Source organism: Arabidopsis lyrata, assembly GCF_000004255.2.
Source record: "Arabidopsis lyrata subsp. lyrata unplaced genomic scaffold ARALYscaffold_3, whole genome shotgun sequence".
Classification (NCBI taxonomy): Eukaryota; Viridiplantae; Streptophyta; class Magnoliopsida; order Brassicales; family Brassicaceae; genus Arabidopsis; species Arabidopsis lyrata.
In genome coordinates this window covers 20,565,391-20,584,691 of record NW_003302553.1, presented here as the reverse complement: position 1 = coordinate 20,584,691, position 19,301 = coordinate 20,565,391, and the positions used below count along the sequence as shown (strand labels likewise).

The window sequence follows — 19,301 nt, the reverse complement described above, 5'->3', positions numbered from 1 at the left end:
ATAGGCTGTGTTCTTGTCCCCGTCACCCAACCATGTAATTTTGGATTTCTGGTAGAAGAAACTCTCTTCAGCTTTGGAGAGGATCTCCCATTTTCTTGAAGCCTCCAGCTCAAGACTAGCATTTGCCACATTTGGGTTCGACAACATCTTTTCTTGCATTTCTGATAACACAACAAGAGCCTCCTGTACCCTCAGCTCAATACCAGAATAATTTGATTTGCTAAATTGTCTTATTACCTTTTTGAGCTCCCTTAGCTTTACTGAAACTCTGAACATGTCGGAGCCAGAGATGTTGAAAGAGAACCAGTTTTCGCAAACTAATGGAAGAAAATCTGGATTCTTTAGAAGAAAGTTGAAGAACTTAAATGGTTTTTTCTTTCTGTGGTCAGCCGGGTTAAGGGAGATAGATCCAGGAGAATGATCAGAAAAACATGGGGCTCCAAAATAACCTGTTGAGAGAGGAAACATGGTTTGCCATTCATCTTTTACTAAAATCCTGTCAAGCTTCTTAGCCACAGGGTTCGCTCTTCTCTTGTTCCACCAAGTAAAGGAGCAGCCTCTGTAATTCAAATCCATCAAAGAAGTAGCCAGCATTGAGTCACTGAACTCTCTCATAGCTCTGTCCATATTCATATTTGTCCGAGTAGAGTGATCTGCTGGATTCAGAATCTGATTGAAGTCACCTAAAACCGCCCAAGGTTTTCCGACAAGACTGGGATCTGCAGCTTGACTGACAATCTCTCCCCACATAGAGCTCCTCACAACAGCTACATTTGAAGCATAAACAAAGAGACGACAATTGTCGCAGAACTTCCTAGAAGCTCAACCTCACAAGTAATCATTTGAAGGGATTTGAAAAGGATTACCACCTTCACGCTTGGGTGCCAAAGGATCCAAATTTTTCCTAATTCAGAAAAAAGTAGTTATTATCAAAAAGCCATCCGGGCAGAAGGGCATTCACAAACTTTGCTACCTTTGCCTGCTTGACATGAGTCTCGATAAGACTCCCAAAAAGAGGTTTATTCTTATAACACCACCTCTTGAACCCGCTACAATGCGATTGCTTATTAAATCCGCGGACGTTCCAACAAAAAATGTCTCTATACATAGACATTAATGGAGTTTGGGGCCATTGCCCCTGGAATTTCTCCGATTTCTCTTTGAAACAACTTCCAAGTACTCGTGTTCTTCTTCAGAGGTACATACATCCTCAGAAATCTCTCCTTCTTCACTTGACGAGGTATCAGAGGAGTCTAGCTCAGCCTCAGAAACCTTCCCTTTATCTGTATCTGAATCCTCAACCAGCACTCTCTTTCCTGTAGCCTTACTAGACTCACCTACAAGAGGGACTGAATGGCTAGCAATAGGAACCACAGTCTCAGCTTCTGGAATTGCTTTAGCTACATAGGCCTTGTTCTTGGTAGGTGATTGTTGCACTGCTGTTACCCTCTGTGTCTGCAGCGGAGCCACAACATGAACCTGATTTTCAACTTCCACCTGAGCAGTAACCTTTGCCTTACCTTTCATAGAAGATGGCTTTCTCGCACCATTTCCTTTGATTCGAGGACACTTCTCCGCAGCATGACTAGTAGACTTACAGCTCTTGCATAACACTGGGGCTGTTCGACATCTCTTCAAGCTGTGTCCAACTTCCTTGCAATGCGAACAGATTAGAGGCATCCATGGGCTAGATACCAGGATTCTCTTTATTTCGCCTGTATCGAATTGCACGTTTACAACCTCAGGCAAAAGCTTCCTAGGGTCAATTAAAGTAAAGACTTTGGCGACTTCCAGATTGGTTTTATTTGCAGTTGAAGGATGAAGGAATTTGGGATCTCCAACCAAACCAGCAATGCGCTCGAGACCATCCTCGTTAAAGTACTGCAAAGGGACGTCTCTCAACTCCAACCAGATTGGTGCTGAGGTTAATTCAGGCTTGACTGGAACGATGCCTGGCTCCCAATGCGCAACAAACAATGTCTGGCCTTCCACTTGCCACAAACGCTGGTTCAGAACTCTAAGGCGAGTCTGGGCGTTGGGAATTCGAAAAAGGAAAGCATTCCCCTCTAATTTTGAGACAGAGATATCCTTGAAACAAGGGCTCCAAATACCATTTACGATCGTATGAATCAGAGCTTGCGGTGGTGGGTCGGCATAGAATTGACCGATAATGAAAGACTCCCAAGCCTTTAGATTTTTCTCTATTACAGAGTTTGGGATTTTGACACAAGACTCTCCCGAAGGTAGAACGAAAGCTTTACCCTTTTTGGAGAGGTTCTTTGAAGGCCCTTTAAAGAGACCCAGCCATGGATCAATTTTTGGAGCAGGCGTGGTGATTTGGGTCGCCACTGGGTTTAAGGCTTCAACAGCCGACTTGGATTGAGCAGATTCACCGTCAATCGAAGTATTCAATGGGTCGGAATCAGATTGATTCGGAGCCACATTCACGGAGATTTTTTGACCTAAGTCCGGAGCACCGGCGGCTGGAATCTCGATAATGGCTGAGCAAGTCACTGGGACGGCTGAGGCATTTTGAACTTGGATCTGTGATTGAGGCGACCCTGGAGGCGAGAAAGATGAAGCCTCAGGCAAATACTTCATTTTCCCTTCCAGATTTACCAACACAGTGGATTCTGTTGCAATAACGGCTGAGCTCTTCACATTGGAAGGAACTGAGGCGATTTCGGGAGAGATCGGAGCGATAGGCGACCTTGGAAGCGACTGCCTGTTACTGTTAACATCTGACTTCGAGGTTGAAGACGCCGGAGAGATTAAGACGGATTGGGGATTCTTCCCAGGCGGCTTCTTCTTTGGTTTTGAGGTTTTCCCCATGAGAGGAGGGAGAGGATTCCGACGCCGTGAGAGACGCCGGAGGTGGGAAGAGAACGACGACAATTTCGCCCTTTATAGAGAGAGAAAAGAAGAGAGAGAAGAGCGCCCGAAAAAAAAAAAGTTCCTTTTTGATGTCATAAAATTTTGTGCCATTAAATATATGATTTTACATGAAAATAAGTTTAATTTTATATTCATTTATTAGTGACATCAAATTTTAAAAATAGAATCACAATATTATGTAAGCTTTCGATTCTGAAGTAGGAAGCAAACCTGCAATGAAGCTTTCATGGTACCTAAGTCTTACAAAATTCTTACGCCTAGTTGCAAAGTAGCTTAATGAGTAAAACCTAAAAATTAAACCATCACAAAAGTCTAAACAGTAAAAGCCCATAGGAAAGGATCAAATCCTGAAGTTGAACATCATAGTTCACTCTTTGCGAGTTCAGCATGGAGCTAAAGCCATCAAAAAAACTCTTATAGGGTTTGAGATGATTTACAGAAAAAGGAATTAAACACATAAACCACTCATTACTAAAGAACCAAAACTAAATCGTTTATTATTGATTTAAACACTTTGAGATTTTAGAAGATTAGAACTATAAAAGACTTCTCTCTTTTATTCCTTTAAGAAACTTACACAAAACTTAAAGCTCTCTAATCTCTCAATCTCTTAAAACTCATAAGGTTAACCACAACATTGGCAACTCTTATATAGAGATCTTAGATGACTCCCAAAACAAGCTAGGACTAGGTTTAGATATCTCCTAAACAATATTTAGATAACTCCTAAATATTCTCAATATTATCTCTTCCTTTATTTTAGTAACTTATGGCTCAAGTTACTCTTCAAGCTTTATCAACATTCTCCCCCTTAAGCTTGAAGTCGATACTCAACACGTCTTGAACTCCCACAAGATTTCTCATTTCCTTGAACTTGATTCTTCCAAGTCCTTTTGTCAAAATGTCGGCCTTTTGTTCCTCTCCTGGAACGTGCTCCACTTCTACTTGCTCATTCTCCACACATTCACGAATAAAATGGTATCTCTTGTGAATATGTTTGCTACGTCCGTGGAACACCGGGTTTTTGGCAAGAGCAATTGCCGACTTGTTATCAATCAGTAGCTTCACTCTTTCACATGGTTTTCCGACAACTTCACTAAGAAGTTCTTGAAGCCAAATTGCTTGTTTAGCTCCCTCGGTGGCTGCCATGAACTCAGCTTCACATGAAGATAAAGCTACGGTCTCTTGCTTTTGTGTACACCAAGTGATAGGATACTCGTCAAGATAGAATATATGTCCAGTTGTGCTTTTACAGTCATCTTCATCCACGTTGTGGCTGCTGTCACTATATCCAACAAGTCCGGTCTTTATTCCACGAGCAAATGATAAACCATAACTTTGTGTTCCCTTTAAGTATCTAAGAACTTGTTTCAACGCTGCACCATGTGATTCTTTTGGCTCATGCATGTACCTACTTAGCACACCGACTGAATACGAGAGATCCGGTCGAGTATGAAGTAAATAACGAAGGCATCCAATGTTTCTCCGATATTCTTTTTCGTCAATGCCTTTCTCTGTTTGTGCCTTCGACAATTTCAACCCCGGGTCTATTGGTATATGAACCGCATTGCACTCCTCCATCTTAGCTTCTCCTAAGATCTTTGCTGCATATCTCTCTTGCTTTAAGATTATACCATTAGCATGTTGTATGACTTCAATGCCAAGATAATAAGTCAGCAGTCCTAGATCGCTCATCTCAAACTTTGTCGCCATCCCTCTCTTGAATTCTAGTATCAAGCTTAGGTCTGAACCAGTAACTAATAGATCATCCACGTAAACAGCTACGATGAGGAGATGCTTGCTATCTTGCTTCCGATAAAGCGATGGTTCCTTTGAGCATTTAACAAACTTCAATTCTTTAAGAATCTGATTCAACTTGTTGTTCCATGCCCTAGGTGCTTGTCTTAGCCCGTAAAGAGCTTTGTTCAGCTTGTAAACTTTCTCCTCGCTTCCTTTAGTTACAAACCCTTCTGGTTGAGTGACATAGACTGTTTCTTTCAGTTCACCGTGTAAAAACGCAGTCTTTACATCGAGGTGGTGCACCTCCCATCCATTTGAGGCTGCCAAGGCTATAATGAACCGGATTGTTTCGATACGTGCCACAGGAGCAAACACTTCGTCGAAGTCCACACCATGTCTCTGAACATAACCTTTAGCCACAAGTCTCGCCTTAAATTTGTTTATACTACCATCAGAGTTTCGTTTAATTTTAAAGACCCACTTTAGTCCAATTGCCTTAGCTCCACTTGGAAGTTCAACTAGGTTCCATGTCTTATTTTTTGTAATCGACGAGATTTCTTCTTCACAGGCTTCTCTCCACTCTTTAGATTCCTTAGCCTCATTAAAATCCCATGGTTCATCATTTAGCACCATCAGAAGATGCTCGCACTCGATGCTAGATAACAAGACATAGTCTTCTAAATACTTTGGTTTTGTAATCTGTCGTTGTGAAGTTCTTAAAATAGGTTGAATGGGCTGCTGGATTTGCTCTTCTTCGATGATGCGTTCTGTTTCTCTAGGATCAGACATAGAATTTTCTCCATCTATGGAACCATGATCATCGTTAGCGTGTTCGTCGCTCTGTTCCTCTGTTTCTTCTACGACTCTGGTTTTATTTCCCGCAGCTTCTTCCTCCTCTTCTCTCAAACCATTATTTCCAAAGCTTCCAAGACTGAGTTTAAACGTGCCAGGGCTATCTTCAGTTTCGTTACTTGAGCTGTTCCACTTCCATCTCTTGTTTTCATTGAAAACCACGTCTCTGCTCACTGTTATCCGACGGGTTGTTGGATCCAACATGCGATAAGCCTTTGATCCAGGCTCTGTCCCTAAGTGAACTAGTACACGTGATCGATCATCAAGTTTTTTTAGATGTGGTATCTCAATTTTTGTGTAGCCTATGCAACCAAATACCCGCAAGTGTTCTATGTTTGGTTTTCTTCCCTTGAAAGCTTCATATGGAGTTTGTGTAGCTAACACTCTTGTACCCACTCTGTTTATCAAGTATGTTGCATGTCTCACTGCCTCTCCCCACAAGTAATTCGGTATGCTCATATGTTTCAAGATACTCCTAGTCATCTCCATTAGCGTTCTGTTTCTTCTCTCGACTACTCCGTTTTGCTGAGGAGTATATGGTGCTGTCAAGTGTCTTTGTATTCCGGCATTGTCACAAAAACTTTGGAATTCTTGGGACAAGAACTCACCGCCCCTGTCAGTTCTAAAAGTTTTGATGGTAGTGCCGGTTTCTTGCTCAACCAACATCTTGAACCTTTTAAATTTCTCGAACGCTTCACTCTTTTCTTTTAGAAGTATGGACCACATGTAGCGAGAGTAATCGTCAATTAGAACGAATACATACCTTTTTTGTGCAGCTGTAGACGGCGTAATGGGTCCACAAATATCTCCATGTATGAGTTCAAGTTTGTTGGTTGCTCGATATGCGGTTGCTTGGGGAAACACTTTCCTTACGTGTTTTCCTAGCAGACAAGAAGCACATGTATCCTTTTGAATTGACATCATTGGCATTCCATTTACTAATTCTTTCTTCAACATGGTTTTCATTGTCTCTATGCTAATGTGTCCTAACCTTGCGTGCCAAATCTCCGAGTCACTTAACACTTCTGATTGTAAACACTTCGCAGATTCCAACTCCATGAGTACCTTGTATAAGCGATTCTTGGACCTTCTTGCTTTCACTAGCAGCTTTCCATCACGATCGTGTACCGTCAAGTAGTCCTCTCTCATTCTAATGTCACATCCTGCCTCTGTTGCTTGGCCAAGGCTTATGATGTTACTTTTCAATTCTGGAATGAAATAAACATCTGCCAAGACCTTTTTCTCTTTGTTCTTGCTAATGAAGAGGACTGAACCCTTTCCTTTGATATCTATACGCGAATCATCGCCAAATCTTACCTTCCCTGTGACTGTTTCATCAATCTTTTGAAAATAGGACCTATTTCCTGACATGTGATTACTGGCCCCATTATCCAAATACCAAACATTGCTTTCATCTGATGAAGTTTCAAAGTCACTTAGCTTCACGTTTTTCTCATTGAGGTATACGACCTCGTGCATCATCAGATTCTCAGCCTCTTGTGTATCGCTGTCGTCAACTTCTTGTGCTTCCTGGAGTTTGAGTAACCTGTCGGGACAATTTGATGCATAGTGTCCGGTCTTGTCGCACCGGTAACACACTATCTTCGAAGCATCTCTCTGTTGGTTCCCGTAGCGGCCACGTCCTCTTCCCCGTTGAGAGAATCTTCCTCCTCTGCCTCTAGCAAATCCTTGGTTTCCTTGATATATCTGTGTGTCGGAGCTAGCATACATAAGCTTACTTTGATCGTTAGATTGATCTTCTTCATCGTCACCTATACGTTCTTCATAAACTTTCAATCGCCCGACAATATCTTCAAAACTTGTATTTTTCAGATCTAGGACTTGTTCAAGTGAGGCGGTGATGTGTATGAATCTCTTCCTTGGTAAGCTTTTAAGAAATTTCTTAACTAGCTTCGACTCTTCAATCTCTTCTCCTAAAGTTGCGGATTTGGTAGACAGTTCTGAAAGCTTCCCGGCAAAATCATCAATTGATTCTCCATCTTTCATCTTCAATCTGTCAAAGTCAGCCATCAGAGTTTGAAGCCTAGCTTCTTTAACACGTTCAGCTCCTACATACTTAGTTTTTATAGCATCCCAAACTGCTTTTGAAGTATCATGTTCACCGACTTGAAGAACCATTGACTCCGGTATAGATTGGAAAAGAAGAGCCTTCCCCACGTCGTTCTTCTCCTCATCATTAGAACCGGGATCAATGGTATCCCACACTTTGTGAACTTTAAGAGCTGCCTTCATACGCATCGCCCATACAATATAGTTGACATTGTTGAGCATCGGACATTTTATGGATCCCATACTAATCTCTTTCGGTTTGTCCGGTACAGGTATTATGTCAGCCATGGTATGATTTCACGAGAAACACGTATGAACACAACTTGGTCGTCTCCGATGCTTAAATCAATAAAGCTCTGATACCAAATATTGATTTAAACACTTTGAGATTTTAGAAGATTAGAACTATAAAAGACTTCTCTCTTTTATTCCTTTAAGAAACTTACACAAAACTTAAAGCTCTCTAATCTCTCAATCTCTTAAAACTCATAAGGTTAACCACAACATTGGCAACTCTTATATAGAGATCTTAGATGACTCCCAAAACAAGCTAGGACTAGGTTTAGATATCTCCTAAACAATATTTAGATAACTCCTAAATATTCTCAATATTATCTCTTCCTTTATTTTAGTAACTTATGGCTCAAGTTACTCTTCAAGCTTTATCAACATTTATGAGGAAAGAATTAGTTTTATGTAGAGTATAAATTTTGTTTCTGACGAGGAATTTGATTAACAAAAAACTAAATACTCTTCTAAAATTTACGTATCTATTTTAAGAAGAAAATATTTAAAACAAATCTTCTTATTTTTGGTAACGCATGTTAAAAATGAAATCTCAACTTTATATAGCAAGATAAATATCAAAGTTTTTTTTGTTGACTATGCAAAATAGACCTGAAATTAGTCAACTTTAACTATGCTATTTTAATAACTAAACATTAACTTTTTAATTATTGTCAGAAGATAATTAAAATGTTAACTAAACCTTAATTAAAAGATAAAAATCATTTTCAGTTTCTATAAATCCCCAAAATCAATTTTAAACCTGACTCTTCTTGTTTAAACTACAAAAAAAAAGCTCTTCAAATCCTAATTTTGGGGAAGAACATAGATACAGAAAATCGATTCCTTTTCATCACGCAACATCAACAAATCGTCAGTTTTGATTCTTTTTCTTACGTAGATTTCTTTTTTTCTTTTCTTTTGCTATGTTTTTGAATATTTAAAACTATTGGGGCATTTTCGTGAGGAACCAAATAATTTGGGCCAAAACCGTTATTTTAAAACTTTACTTCTCTCTTGTGTCCTCACGAGTAATAAATTTGCTTTTTTTTTTGTTTAAATAATTTGTGACGATCGGACGGTGAAAGATCAACGAAACTTCAAACCTGATATGAATAGTAATCGTCGGATCAACGTATTCAATAAGAGCCGTAGGATCAAATTGTCAGTGAAATCTAACCGTCTAATATAATCCAGAAAAATTGAAATTTCAAAACATGTATAAGAGAGGGAGGAGAGCAGAGTTAAACAATAAGCTCTCGCGAAGAAGAAGAAGAAGAAAAACCCCAAATTCTCTGTTTTTTTTTTTGATTCCTCTGTGGTTACCAAATCTCTCTTCTTCTTCTTCCTCCGAAGCTAAAACCTTTCAAAACCCTAATTTCATCTATCTATCTCTTTAAGTCTAGATCAAAAATTCGAATTTCAAAATCCAATTTTTGAGTTTTAGCAGTCGCCGATTCGGTTTCTGGGTTTTCGTAGAAACAGGATTAAGGGTAGATTCAGATCTTATAAATTTTGTTGATTTGTATTTGGTGATTATAAATTTTGGGTTTTTTTTTTTTTGAAAAAATAGGGAAAATTTCTGGGTTTCTTCTGAGAAATTCGAAGTTTTTTTGAGATGGGAGAAGGTGAAGAAGGGGAAAAATTCCCGCCAAAAACGGATGAGGTTACACTAGAGTCTATGAAGTCGGCGAGGCAACTCGATTTTACTGGTGTGGAGTATTCACAGTCTAATCAACCTCCGGTTGCATCTTCTTCGACTGCTGCTGCATCAATCCCTTCGCCGGTTACGCGGCCAATTACCAGTCAGGCACGACCGGTTACAGCGACGGTGGGGACTCCGATTCCACCGCCGCCACAATCTCAGGGCATCCTTCACGTCCCAATTAGACATCCGTAAGTTTTCAAAAATTTGAACTTTTGAGAAGTTAGTTATTAGATATGTGTTTCTATATTGCTGAAGTCAGATTTGGGATTAAAGTATAGATCTTTACATAGAGATTATTGAAATTGACATTTTGATATTTCATAATGAATAGGGCAAGGTTTGAATTTCTAGAGTTGACACTTGTTTCTTCTCTTTTGTAAGGCCTGTGGGGGAAGCTAGAGATGGAACACCTCAGAAGAAGAAACAGTGTAACTGTAAACACTCACGGTGCTTGAAGCTGTAAGTCTTCATCATCAACCATTTGATGAGAAACTCTTTGTTTCTTTGTGGACTTTGTAAATATGAATTGAACATTGTGCAATATCTTTTTGATCAGGTATTGTGAATGCTTTGCATCTGGCTCTTATTGTGATGGTTGCAACTGTGTAAATTGTCACAACAACGTTGAAAATGAGCCAGAGAGACGAGAAGCGATTGGATCAACTCTGGAACGGAATCCGAATGCGTTCAGGCCTAAGATTGCTGCTAGTCCACACGGCGGACGAGATAACAGGGTACGTGGTTTACTTATGGTGTTATGCTCTTCAAACTGTTGGTCTTAAGGTTGTTGGATGAGTTATAAATTTTCACTCGATTTGCAGGAGGAGGTTGGTGAAGTTGTGTTGTTAGGGAGACACAACAAAGGCTGTCACTGCAAGAAATCTGGATGTCTTAAGAAGTATTGTGAGTGTTTTCAAGCTAACATTCTTTGTTCTGAGAACTGCAAATGCTTGGATTGCAAAAACTTTGAAGGAAGTGAAGTTAGACAATCTCTCTTTCACGGTGAACATTCCCACAACGTGGCTTATCTTCAACACGCAAATGCTGCCATAACCGGAGCTATTGGTTCCTCTGGCTTTGCATCTGCTCCAGCTCCTAAGAGAAGGAAAGGTCAGGAGATTTTTTTTAACCAAGGACCCAAAGATTCATCCACTCATAGGCTTGGCCAGGTACATCATTTACGCAAAAACCTCAAGTTTATTTGCTTAGTCGTGTCAATATTCTATATGATTTCCTTATCTGCCCTCCTTTGTTAGAGAAATGAGAGATCTTATTGTTTAAGTACTGGTATCAGGCAAATAGTGGAAGAACCACATCTCCGAAAACTGGTTCTCATGCTGGAGGCAATGCGTCGTTACGCCCATCCAAAGTTGTATATAGGTAAATTTATGATGTGTTTACAAAGCTAAATCTTTTCTCTGAGATTGCAGAAACTGAGTTATAAATATGATTTCTTTTGAAGGTCTCTTTTGGCAGACATAATTAAACCGAAGGATGTGAAAGCACTCTGTTCTGTTCTGGTATCTGTAGCTGGGGAAGCTGCAAAGACATTAACAGAAGAAAGGTTAGCAGATCAGAAAGAAACTTCCGTAGCTTCTTCTGTGCAAGATCAAGGACACAGCAATAATAAAGGTACCGAGGGTGAAAAAGCTGCGAGTGGAAATCAAGCTGAGAAATCTGGTCCAGATGGCTCCAAAGGGAGGTCACTATCTCCAGAAACTTTGGCATTGATGTGTGACGAACGGGACACAATGTTAATGGTTGCAGCTTCACCTAATTGTTCGGTGGAGCCTCCCTCACAGCTACCAAATGGGCAAGACCAGGTTTATGCAGAACAAGAGAAAGTAGTATTAACCAAGTTCCGTGACTGCCTTAACCGAATTATCTCCTGCGGAGAAGTAAAAGGTAGACATTTCTTATATCATCATGAAAATGGAGTATATGCCCAAACATAAGATTCACGTTTTCAAACCTAGTTTTTTTGTTTGTTTGTTTGTTGCAGAATCAAATTGTCTGATGTCAAGAATGGATCTAGATACACCTGTACACACTGCTGTCAAAATCGACCCAGTGGTTGATCAAAGACCAGTTGCAAATGGAGTTTCACAAACCGCAAAGCAACCTTCCCAGCTAACCACAACAACAAAAACAACAACAACAACAACAACAATAACAACAACAACAACCACAACAACAACAACACCAAACACATCCTCACAAACTCATCTTCATAAAACTCCAGCTTTGTCTGAGAAGAAAGACCTCTGAATCAATATTTACTCGTTTAGGAAACAATAACTTTACAGAAATGCAGCTGCATCCACCTCCCTGTGCCTGATTTACGAGGTAATGCCACCAACACTTCTTTTTCTTCCTCTTACATATTCTAAAACCGAGGAGAGGTTGCGGCTTCATCGCATTAGCAGGTGCTTAGAAAGTATTACTATATAACTATTCACACAATTTTGATTGTGTTATTAGGCTTTCTTCTTCTTTTCTTTCCTCCAAATTCTTCTCTTTGATTCATAAGAGAGCTGTTTCTTTACAAATTGTTGTCATTATTTGTGTACATTGTTACTTACCATTGGCAATCACAGTGATGCTTACTGTGGAACATACATGCTATTGTCTGATTCTTATATGTTTTAGGAACCTGATGTTAACTTCATCTTGAGATTTGAAGAATAAATAAACAAAATCAAATTTTGGTCTTTTTTTTGATAGAGGATTTAGTCAATTCTTGTAAAAATGGAAGGAATTTCTCAATACTTTTTCAAGAAAAATAATATTTTCAGGAGAAAGATTCATATCTAAGAAGAGAGAGACCTATCTTACATTATACACTTTTCTGAACACAAATGAAATATTACAACAATATTGAAGAGACTCCAGAGACAGACACACACTCATCAACAAATCCCAACAAAAAGAGAATCTTCTACTTGAAACTATAAGCTTGTAGCTCTATCAATCGAGGCCAAAGGTTTATCAAGAGTCGATAGAATCTGTGGCATTGACATTCCACCCGAGACAACAATCTCTGCAGATGAAGAATGAGTATAAAAAGTTCAGTAGCTTTCCACAAATAAATTTGAATGCCATATAACAATAGATGTATCTAAGACAGACAATAGGTTCTGAAATCTCACCAATTCCTTCCCGGACAGAGAGATTTGGCCTGATAACGTCATTACTGTTGACAAGTAGTATATCTCCAATGTACAGGTGGTTCGTGGGAACATATACACAGCAGAGTTCCTCCTCGGTTGGGTAGTTCTGCAAGGATGAAGAGCATTATTACATGGCCACGAAATTGTATCTGCCCTCTGTATCCTTAAGAAGTTCTGAAAAGAATAACCAAATCCTTGAGCCAAGCATTTTCACTCACCTGGAGAACAACAGTTGATGTAATGAAGCCAAATGCGTATTCACCTACACGGGGGTGCCTGATGATTGCAACTTCCTTGAAAGCTTGTGTATTTTGATCTGAAATGAGAAGGAACAAAATGGATAAGAACAAGTTGAGATTGGAAAATTTGATCCACTGTTGAGAAGCAAAATAAGATTTTTTAAAGCTAGACCAGGCGATATGGCCGTGCTGATTTGCTTGGAGGCGTTGTAGATGTGACGAACAAAGGGCATCCGCTTGATAAACCACTCTCCCAAGTTCAGAACCGATGCACCCAACCACGAGGACATGAACACCCCGACCAAGAAGATGAATGCAATGGAAGTCAGAAAACCGAAACCTATAAAACCAAAATCAAACTCGTGTGAGAAACCGATATCAAGTTGTTAATACAATAAAGAGAAGCCACTCAAATTCTTACCAAATACGTTGATCCCAAGTTGTGCATATATTGGAGAGAAGAATCCATCGACAAAGTGAATAAACCACCATGTTATATAGAAAGTAATTGCAATAGGAAGTAGGATAACACTGCACAAAGCAATTGAGATTTAAAACTATCAACACAAGTTTTGCTGAATCTGTGACAACTTCATCGAATGCCAAAATTTCAACTCCTCCTTACCAGCCTGTCATGAACTTCTTTGACGCCCAACCCCTAATGAACAAGCTAAACGTCTGGAGAAAATAGCTAAAGCATCAGACCACAATGCTCTATGTGTTATATATAATTGAAAACATGAATTAGCATAACATAAAGACTCAAGAATCTGACGGATCACAACCAAAACACTTGGAATGCAAATTCATACTCTACCCAATCAGAAAAAGGTCAAATTTTTATAAGCATCTTAAGAATTAAGATCAGTGTTTGGCTAGTTAAAACACTACCAAACTTATCTAAGCAAGTGTTCTTGAAATAGATTGAATCTAGGGTAAAACAAGTTCCCAGATTTTGAACTAAGAGGAAACAGAATCGGCTAAATCTCTGAAGACTAAATCTTGAAAGGAACTAAGAGCTTAAAATCAATCCAATTCTAGTGTTATTTTCGCATGAATCTTGAAATGAGAAAACGAAGAAGATCGTATAAGATTCAATATCAGGAAAGTAGACCTCTTGGCTGGATTGATGCGAAGAAGAGGAAGAAGAAGAAGAAGGCTTTGAAGAAGGACCATCGTCTTTGTCGCCGGAATCAGCAACGGGAATCAGAAGCTCTCGATCTCTTTCTCGATTGGCCATAACAATCGCCGGCTTCTCGTCTCCCATCGCCGAGAAACTCAGGCGACAATGAAATCTAGCCGGAGAAGAAGAAAGAAGGGAGAAATGCAGGTGAATGTGAACGGCGGAGAGGAAAAAGGTTGAGACTTTAGCCGGCGACTGTTCTTCTGTGCATAAAGCAAGCTAGCTAGCTAACTCCAACTTGAAGTTCTCTGTCGTTTTTCGATTTTTCTTTTTATATTTGTCTTGTTTTATTTATCTTTTCCTAATCACATGATTATTATTTTTTATTTTATTTTAAATTAGTGTATACAAATTTTTTTTCAAAAGATGAAAAGATTAATAAATCTTTGTAAATTAATGCAATAAATACATTTGATGTACATAATAAATTCTCACAAATAACACAAAAATAAGTTTTACTACTAAATTTAGCTAACAATCTCCAAAATACCACAAATTTAATAATAAAAAGACTAATATAAAGATTTGATTGATATTTCCGCGATTGTATCTTTCTTTTGTTTTTGCATTTCAAATTGTGTACTTACACAAACAATATGAATAAATTCAATTCTTATTTGAATAAATAAGTTGAGATAATAGATACTCCCTCCGTTTCGTTTTAGTTGTCGTTTAAGGTTTTCTCACACAAATTAAGAAAAACATTAAATTTTCTATTTTACCCTTTATTAATATATTTTATAAAAAATCATTGGCCGAAACATTAAAACAGTAAGGATAAAACTGGAATTTTCACCAAACATTTTCATCAAAAACTTAAAACGACAACTATTATGAAATAAAATTTTAACTCTAAAACGACAAGTAAATCGAAATGGAGGAAGTAATAGGTTAGGTTGAATCCGTTTTGAAAAAATTGCGATACCTCTAGGCCCATTAAGCTTCTCACATCGTTAAAAAGGCCCAAACTAATAAGCCCATTTTTATTCTCTACTCCGCTATCAAATTTGAAGATTTGTTTCTCCGAGAGCAAGAAACCTCTGAGAGAGAGAGAGACGAAGCAAAAGAGAAAGAAGAAACTCCAATGGGTCAAGGACCTTCCGGCGGATTGAATCGGCAAGGAGATCGGAAACCAGATGGTGGTGACAAGAAAGAGAAGAAGTTCGAACCAGCCGCACCACCTGCTCGTGTAGGGAGGAAGCAACGGAAGCAGAAAGGACCTGAAGCGGCGGCGAGATTGCCGACGGTGACTCCTTCTACTAAATGTAAGCTTCGATTGCTTAAACTGGAGCGAATCAAGGACTATTTGCTTATGGAAGAAGAATTCGTAGCGAATCAGGAGAGATTGAAACCTCAGGAAGAGAAAGCTGAGGAAGATAGATCTAAAGTTGATGATCTTCGTGGTACACCTATGAGTGTTGGCAATCTTGAAGAGCTTATTGATGAGAATCACGCCATTGTTTCTTCTTCTGTTGGTCCTGAGTATTACGTTGGGATTTTGTCTTTCGTTGATAAGGATCAGCTTGAACCTGGTTGTTCAATTTTGATGCATAACAAGGTATTGAAGTTCGGGATTCGTTTTCTGGGAGATTGAAATAGGAATTTAGTTGGAAGAGTATCTAATTTTACAATGCTTCTTCTATGTGATATTGTTTTGTGATAGGTACTCTCTGTTGTTGGGATTCTTCAAGATGAAGTTGATCCAATGGTGTCTGTGATGAAAGTGGAGAAAGCTCCTTTAGAGTCATATGCTGACATTGGAGGTTTAGAAGCTCAGATTCAGGAGATCAAGGAAGCTGTTGAGCTACCTTTAACACATCCCGAGTTGTATGAAGATATCGGTATTAAGCCACCAAAAGGTGTGATCTTGTATGGTGAGCCAGGCACTGGGAAGACATTGCTTGCTAAGGTTCGTCTTTTGGCCTATAGTGTATCAAGTATTAGAAGCTTCCTAGTTGTTAATTACTCAATTAAGTCTTTTAGCAATCTTCACTAAGCTAAGCTGTAATTCTTTGTCCCTAGAAAGATAAATTAGTCAGGACAGTGGCTTCTTTGGTTTGATCACCTAGAATTTAGATATTAGATAGTAGTACTTGTGCAGATGGAGGAAGATTTTCAGAGTCATTTTACTGATCTAATGTCTTCGTTTTCTGTTTTGTCTACGTCGCAAGCATGGATTGTTGCTGTGTGGCTCTTTTTAATGTGTCTTATGCTTGTTAAATGAGCAAGTATTATTTCTTGTTATTCTTTCAGGCAGTGGCGAATTCTACATCAGCTACTTTCTTGCGTGTTGTCGGTAGTGAACTGATTCAGAAGTATCTGGGAGATGGTCCCAAGCTTGTGAGGGAGCTTTTCAGGGTTGCTGATGACCTTTCACCTTCTATTGTTTTCATAGATGAGATTGATGCTGTTGGCACCAAGCGGTATGCCTAAATACTACACAAACATGATCCATTGATAACAATGTTCTGGACTTTGCTTCGGAGATGGTATCTAATCAGTGATTTAAAATGGTGGTTGAAACAGGTATGACGCAAACTCAGGTGGTGAACGTGAAATCCAAAGAACCATGTTGGAACTACTGAACCAGCTTGATGGATTTGATTCAAGAGGAGATGTTAAGGTTATTCTCGCGACAAACAGAATTGAAAGTCTAGACCCGGCACTTCTTAGACCAGGCCGGATCGACAGGAAAATCGAGTTCCCTCTTCCAGATATCAAAACAAGGAGACGTATCTTCCAGGTACCACACAATTGGTGATCCTGAACTTTTCTTTAATTTTGTGAGTTTTGTAGAAAGCTCTGATGGGTTTTTAATTGCATTCCATTATTAGATACACACATCAAAGATGACTTTGGCTGAAGATGTGAACTTAGAAGAGTTTGTAATGACGAAAGACGAGTTCTCAGGAGCTGATATAAAGGCGATATGCACAGAAGCTGGTCTGCTTGCTCTTAGAGAGCGTCGGATGAAAGTAAAGATTCTCTGATTCTCACCACTTGATTCATCTACGTAATCTTTGAATAACCTTATTTGGTCTATTGGTTTAGGTGACGCATGTGGACTTCAAGAAGGCCAAGGAGAAGGTTATGTTCAAGAAGAAAGAAGGAGTCCCTGAAGGTCTTTACATGTGAAAGAAGCACAAACGACTATTTCAATCTCTTTTTCGAGTTTGCTCTCTTTTTCTCGATTTTACTATTTCACTCCATGCTTAGCTTTTTCTGATCATATAAAATCGTTTGCTCTTTATTAATCTGCTTAGAAATTAGCAATTTATTAGTTTGCATTCTTCAGAACCACCTCATAGATATATTCATTTGAAATTTCCATTATTTTTACTCTGGTTATTACTAATATAGTCCAATTTGCAATTCTAAGCTTCTGTTGGTTACAACAAAAAAGTTGGAGTGGTACAGAACATAATCGAGTGTGCTTCCGAAAATCAATTCAATCCAGTGAAAACTGATTTGATTGTACTAACATGACATGAAAGTCAGCATAAGTTGCTGTCGATATTTGTCGACAGATTGATGTCTAAATCAAATATTAAATACATACACTTCCAAGAAACTACGAAGAAAGTTTGAAAATTGCAATAGAAAAAAGGAGTTACGTCGTGTGTTTTTGTACTTTAGTAGAGATAATAATTTCTAGGAAATTGCAAAGAAAGTTATAAAGAACTAAAGATGGTTACAGAAGAAGGGAGACTTGTATGATAAAAATAGAAAAATAAATTCATCAAGTCTTACAATGAAACACGATGTGTTCATAAGTTTCAGGGCCAAAGACACTCGTGACAACTTCGTGAGCCATCTCTGTGGCTGTCTACGTAGGAAGCGGATCAAAACCTTCTTATATGACGAACTACCGGCTGAAGAGAGATACGAAGAGTCGTTAAAAGCAATCGAAGTATCGAGAATTTCAGTCATTGTTTTCTCGGAAAACTTTGGGGATTCGAAATGGTGTTTAGATGAAGTTGTAGCCATCTTGAAATGCAAAGAAAAGTTTGGTCAGATTGTGATACCTGTCCTTTACCATGTGGATCCTCTCGACATTGAAAATCAGACAGGAAGTTTTGGAGATGCCTTTGCTAAGCGACGGGATATAGCCGAAAAGCTTCAAGAATGGAAAGATGGTTTTACAGAAGCCATTAACCTCCCTGGATGGAGTACTGCCTATTTGAGGTATATCCCCAATTACTCATATAGCTCTTTTGCATTTTTTTTTTTTTGTTGTTGTTGTTGTTGTTTGTAAACGATGCATTATACATGTTTTAAGCTCTGGGATTAATATTATGATCACTGCTTTCTCTACTTGTAAATAGTGTGCTTTTGCTTATGCTTATATTCCCAGTGATGAGGAGATGTTGGTGAATGAAATAGCTCGGGAAATCGAAAACAAGCTGCTAAGAGCCTCAAGAATGAAGGTCTTTTAGATCAAAAAACCGCCTTGTTACTAACAAATATGTTGGCGAAAATGATTCGAATGAAACTTCCGTCTTTTTTTTTAGCAGATTATAATTGAGTGGTCTCTAGTCATCACAAACCTCATGTTGGAGATAGCTTCTTCTGTTTTCGACCAGATCTCCTCTGCACATAAACCTTTATACGCATTGGTTGCAATGTCAATGTCATTGTTATCATGTCTACTTTGCATCATAGATCTCTTGCACAAAGGCAGAGTTGAGAGAGTTGTGTGGAAGTGGACTTGGCCCATTCCTTGGTTTCACTATCAAACTCAAAGATCAAACAGATTTGGTAGCTTTCCAGAGATGCTTGGCTTGGTTTGCGCCTTGTGCCAAACGACTATCACTGCCGTTAACTATTCATTCATCACACGTAGAGATGACACTCCCATCAAATTCTCGGTTTGGCCAATCATGTTTGCGTTAGGTTTACTTTGTACTTTGTTGATCAAAAGATCTAGATAATTAGTTTCATTTACTTGTTGTATATTATAGATACACTCATTACTTTGTTATAATTTGTTCTCTCTTCTGTTCTTACAATTTTTTTCAATTTTAAGTTTTACTTTAAACATACAAAATTCATATTTATCACATATTTTAGAAGTTTTTTTAGAAGTTAAATCCCCCAAAACAATTTAAGTAACATCATCCATCTTGTGTATGTCAGTCACTATATAATATATATAGGTT

General features: G+C 38.7%; 4 protein-coding genes across 5 annotated transcripts; 3 read left to right on the top strand and 1 right to left on the bottom strand.

Annotated features, from left to right (window-relative positions):
• The first annotated feature begins 8,806 nt into the window (after positions 1–8,806).
• On the top strand, positions 8,807–12,175 carry LOC9320012 (protein tesmin/TSO1-like CXC 6). Of its 2 annotated transcripts, XM_021032328.1 has the most exons (8): positions 8,807–9,335; positions 9,416–9,738; positions 9,932–10,009; positions 10,107–10,284; positions 10,372–10,719; positions 10,845–10,930; positions 11,013–11,455; positions 11,553–12,175. In XM_021032328.1, the coding sequence occupies exons 2-8, from the start codon at positions 9,461–9,463 to the stop codon at positions 11,816–11,818; spliced, it is 1,677 nt and encodes a 558-aa protein (XP_020887987.1). In that variant the 5' UTR covers positions 8,807–9,335; positions 9,416–9,460; the 3' UTR covers positions 11,819–12,175. The 2 variants fall into 2 exon arrangements, with proteins under 2 accessions (XP_020887987.1, XP_020887986.1); XM_021032327.1 differs by having other exon boundaries at positions 8,807–9,738.
• Positions 12,176–12,290: 115 nt separating this feature from the next.
• LOC9322066 (protein CONTINUOUS VASCULAR RING 1) lies at positions 12,291–14,442 on the bottom strand. The gene is made up of 7 exons (XM_002883898.2): positions 14,074–14,442; positions 13,585–13,637; positions 13,381–13,490; positions 13,132–13,299; positions 12,939–13,036; positions 12,700–12,826; positions 12,291–12,590 (listed from the first exon to the last, which is right to left on the bottom strand). The coding sequence occupies exons 1-7, from the start codon at positions 14,224–14,226 to the stop codon at positions 12,499–12,501; spliced, it is 801 nt and encodes a 266-aa protein (XP_002883944.1). The 5' UTR covers positions 14,227–14,442; the 3' UTR covers positions 12,291–12,498.
• Positions 14,443–15,030: 588 nt separating this feature from the next.
• Positions 15,031–17,516, top strand: LOC9322065 (26S proteasome regulatory subunit 4 homolog B). Its single transcript, XM_021032015.1, has 6 exons — positions 15,031–15,700; positions 15,806–16,051; positions 16,396–16,565; positions 16,669–16,885; positions 16,977–17,117; positions 17,194–17,516. The coding sequence occupies exons 1-6, from the start codon at positions 15,227–15,229 to the stop codon at positions 17,275–17,277; spliced, it is 1,332 nt and encodes a 443-aa protein (XP_020887674.1). The 5' UTR covers positions 15,031–15,226; the 3' UTR covers positions 17,278–17,516.
• Positions 17,517–17,608: 92 nt separating this feature from the next.
• On the top strand, positions 17,609–19,189 carry LOC9322063 (toll/interleukin-1 receptor-like protein). Its single transcript, XM_002885951.2, has 3 exons — positions 17,609–18,327; positions 18,497–18,569; positions 18,657–19,189. The coding sequence occupies exons 1-3, from the start codon at positions 17,894–17,896 to the stop codon at positions 19,071–19,073; spliced, it is 924 nt and encodes a 307-aa protein (XP_002885997.2). The 5' UTR covers positions 17,609–17,893; the 3' UTR covers positions 19,074–19,189.
• Positions 19,190–19,301: the final 112 nt, after the last annotated feature.